The sequence below is a fragment of the Corvus brachyrhynchos genome, unplaced genomic scaffold (genome assembly GCF_000691975.1).
Source record: "Corvus brachyrhynchos isolate BGI_N302 unplaced genomic scaffold, ASM69197v1 scaffold369, whole genome shotgun sequence".
NCBI classification, from domain to species: Eukaryota; Metazoa; Chordata; class Aves; order Passeriformes; family Corvidae; genus Corvus; species Corvus brachyrhynchos.
This window is the reverse complement of record NW_008246055.1, coordinates 93,991-97,719: the sequence shown is the minus strand read 5'-3', so window position 1 is coordinate 97,719 and position 3,729 is coordinate 93,991. Positions and strand designations below refer to the sequence as shown.

At 53.8% G+C, this 3,729-nt stretch overlaps 1 protein-coding gene across 1 annotated transcript; it reads right to left on the bottom strand.

Moving 5' to 3' along the window:
* Window positions 1-1,143: 1,143 nt before the first annotated feature.
* NHLRC4 (NHL repeat containing 4) lies at window positions 1,144-2,816 on the bottom strand. The gene has a single exon (XM_008642393.2). The coding sequence runs from the start codon at window positions 2,349-2,351 to the stop codon at window positions 1,185-1,187; it is 1,167 nt and encodes a 388-aa protein (XP_008640615.1). The 5' UTR covers window positions 2,352-2,816; the 3' UTR covers window positions 1,144-1,184.
* Window positions 2,817-3,729: the final 913 nt, after the last annotated feature.

Here is a 3,729-nt window from a genome sequence, read left to right as displayed (position 1 = left end):
TCCTGCAGACCATGCAGCCCCCCTCCCTGCTGCTGCCTCACTCTGCACGGAGAGGGGTCTTGGAGGGCACCACGAGGTGTCTGTTGTGTTCAGTGCCTGTTCCAGGGCCAGGAGGGAGCAAGACCCTCTCCAGGGATCATGTGGGATGAGAGGCGTGACTTGGGTCTGGGATATCAGCAGAGACCGGGGAGTCGTTGAGCGCCATGCCCACACGGAGGGCTGGAGTGGGGAGAGGAAAACGCCCGTTCCTGTGCCGGCACACCCTGCCCGCCTTCCCCTGGCCGCTGCCCGATAAAGGCAGCGGACGTGGCTCTGACCCCTCCTCTCCAGAGCACAGCAAGGCAGCTCCAGCCGCAGGACGCGGGGCAGTGTGAGGAGTTCCACGTTTCCATATGGAATTTGCTCCATGCAGTGGTTGTTGCTTCCCTGTAGAGGTCAGGAATGCAGCACAGAAGGAGTTACCATCATCTTACCCTTTTCCTGAAGTCTGCTGCAGACCCAGTGTGCTGTTCTCTGATTGCAAAACCCTCCCTAATAATTAGCCTGGGAATGAATTAGTATGGACCAGTTGTCATCATGCCAGGCTGGACAGGGCTTGGAGCAACCTGGTCTAGTGGAAAGTGTCCCTACTCATGGCAGGGTGTAGATCTAGGTGATCTTTAAGGACCCAATCCAAACCATTGTGTGATTCCATGATTCTGTGATAGAACATGGACTTCCAGCATGGCCTTACCCCTCCGGTCATGCTCTGGCATCAGGAAGATGGGACCATGGCACACCAAAATCATATGGAGAGAGGAGAAATACTTATATTAGCTTTGGAAAACAGACAAGGAATAGAAGGTGTGCTGATAACAAGTTTGCCAAAGCACCAATGCAAGGCCAATTCTGAGTAGCTGGGTCATCCTTTAGGTACTCCGGTGGGTCCAGAGCTGGTCTAGTCCTGGGAGAAGCTGGAGACCATCAGGCAGTCAGGTCTGGGGCAATGTCCCATCCCTGCAAGTGTCCAAGGCCGTGTTGGACGGGGCTTGGAGCAACATGGTCTAGTGGAAGGTGTCCCTGCCCATGGCACGGGATGGAATGAGATGGTCTTTACAGTCCCTCCCAACCCAAACGATTCCATGATTCTATGACATGAATCTGTGGGAGCAGTGGAGCTCTCAGCCCACCTATAGACCCACAGCTCAGCAGGGCTGCAGGGGAACCACCCTCCCTCCCCATCTGGATGTTTGGTTGGGGCCAGCACATGGTGCCCTAGCATTGGTGGGTCTGTACGGGGACCTCACACAGTACTTAAAGACTTTGACACAATTCTCCACTGTGTCTGCCACGAAGAGGTGCCCAGAGGAGGAGCAAGCCATGCCAGCGGGCCTCCGCAGCCCTGTGGACACCAGGCAGATGGGAGCTCCATGCTCTGGGAACAAGTGGACTGTACGGCGCTGCTCATCTGCCACCAGGATGCTGCCATCCGTGTCCACGCAGACCCCAGCAGGGTTGCCAAACTGGTGTCCGTATTTGCTGCTGAGGGAGCAGAGGAGCTTACGGCTCCTCATGAAGACCTTGACGTCTCCACACTCCTCGCTCACCACAAAGCCTCCACCAGGCACCGGACTGACGTAGCGAGGTCCCTGCAGGTTGGGGACAGAGCGGACATTGAGTGTCCTGAAAGCATGGTCCAGAGCAAAGCTGTGCACTTGGCCTTGTGCATAGTCTGCTACCAGGATCTTGCCCACGGAGTCTACTCCAATACCCCTGGGGGAACCAGCCTTCCTGACCTTTATCCATTCCCCCTTGGAGAGGCTGGTGTGAGGGTTGAAGACCCAGATGGCTTCATTCACCATGTCAGCTACAGCCACCATTCCCATCCTAGTCACAGTAACATCTTCTGGCAAGAAAACGCTGCCTCCCTTGCCCGTCTGCTGGCAGCGCAGGGACCGCAGTGTGTGGCCTGTGCTGCTGAGGACGTGGACCCAGGGAGCACTCTCAGCTGTCACGTAGATGGAGCCATCCGGGGAGCAATGGATTCCACTGACACCTCCATAGCGGCTGCCAGTGGGGTTGGGAATCTGCTGGACCAGCTCATCCTGGCAATAGCAGAGGAGGTTCTTGATGTTGTTCAGATCTCCACACAGGCTTTTGGCCTTATCTGCCAGCTGGTGGACCTGGTGCTGGGTCACCATGCCCATGCCACGCTGGCTGTGCAGCAGCGGGCTGGCTGACTGCAGCGTGGCAAATGACTTCAGCTGGAGGCTGTAGATGGTTTTCAGAAGCTTCTCTTTTATCTGGCTGGTCTCCAGAGTGTCGTCCATGACAAATCTCTTGTCCCTGTTTGGGGGAAGCAGTAGGACCATGACTGTCCCTGCCTGCTGCCATCTCTGGGGCCATGCTATGGTGCTTGTTATCTACCCGGGATCAAGGCATTGGTGCTAGTCTGGATTCACTTCATGCCAGAGAGACCATGTCACCTTATTGCCAGCTAATTATGAAATAAGGACAAATAAGGACTATGGCACAGAAATGAAAGAGTCACCAAGATGGATTTGCAGCTGGAGGAGCCAGCAAAAAGGTCCAACAGCTCCAACAGCTCAACTGGTGTAAGATGTGGCCCGAAGATTTATGTGTAAAGGTGAGCCCTGTGTGTGAACATATTGAATGGGACCTCAACCCCTCCAGTTCCTGAGATGGTGGCTTCTTTCAGGTCTTTAACACTTGTTACTCCTATTTTCTGTGAGCCTCATCTCTCCAAACCAAGCTCGACCCATGATTAGATTTGGGTCACTCAGGGTGACCATTCCTCAACTCCCACATGTGTCAGATGTCACACATGGCCAGTGCATGTCTTCGCTAATGGCAGCTCCTTTCCCATCCAAATAGTTTCATAGAATCACAGAATATCCTGAGCTGGAAGGGACCCACAGGGATCATCCAGTCCAACCCTGGCCCTGCACAGACACCCCAACAACCCCACCCTGGGCATCCCTGGCAGCGCTGTCCAAACGCTCCTGGAGCTCTGGCCGCCCCCATGCCGTGGCGCCGCGGGGCCGCCCCCCCCAGCCTCTGGGGAAGAACCTTTCCCTGATATCCAACCTGAGCCTGCCCTGGCCCAGCTCCAGCTGTTCCCTGGGTCCTGTCCCTGTCACAGGGAGCAGAGATCAGCACCTGCTGATTAAGTTACCTCTGAAGTAGCCAACAACTTGTCAGGGAGAAAAGGGGAGGTTCTGCTCTGAAAGATAGATTCAATCTTCACCATTTTCTCAGACATGAGAACCACCATGAGAACCCAAATTCCTGTTTTGCTCACTCTCACTCTGTTTTAAAACCAGGCAGCGATGGGAGCCCAGCTTTGCTGTGTCCTGCCCAGGCCTGGCTGGAGTATGGCTTATAACACACAGCCAGGAGCTGGCAAGGGAAATGTTAAGAGAAATATGACCTCATTAAAGCTCCTGGAGAGGCACAGCTTCACTTTGCTTTAAATGTGATTATAATTAATATTAAAATGGGCACACTTGGCTGTTTTGAGTTGTTTGCAAACCATCACTCCACTTTTATTGCCCCATGTCCCATGATTGCCTGGATCATGTGCTCTATGCTGCTCACAAAAGTGACATTTCCCCAGACCACAGCTGAAGAAAGCTAAGGCATACGGTGCCAAATAGTCCTTCTCATGTGCAAACACTACAGCTATCTAAAAGCCATCCCTGAATAATTGCAGAGCTATTAAATGCAAAT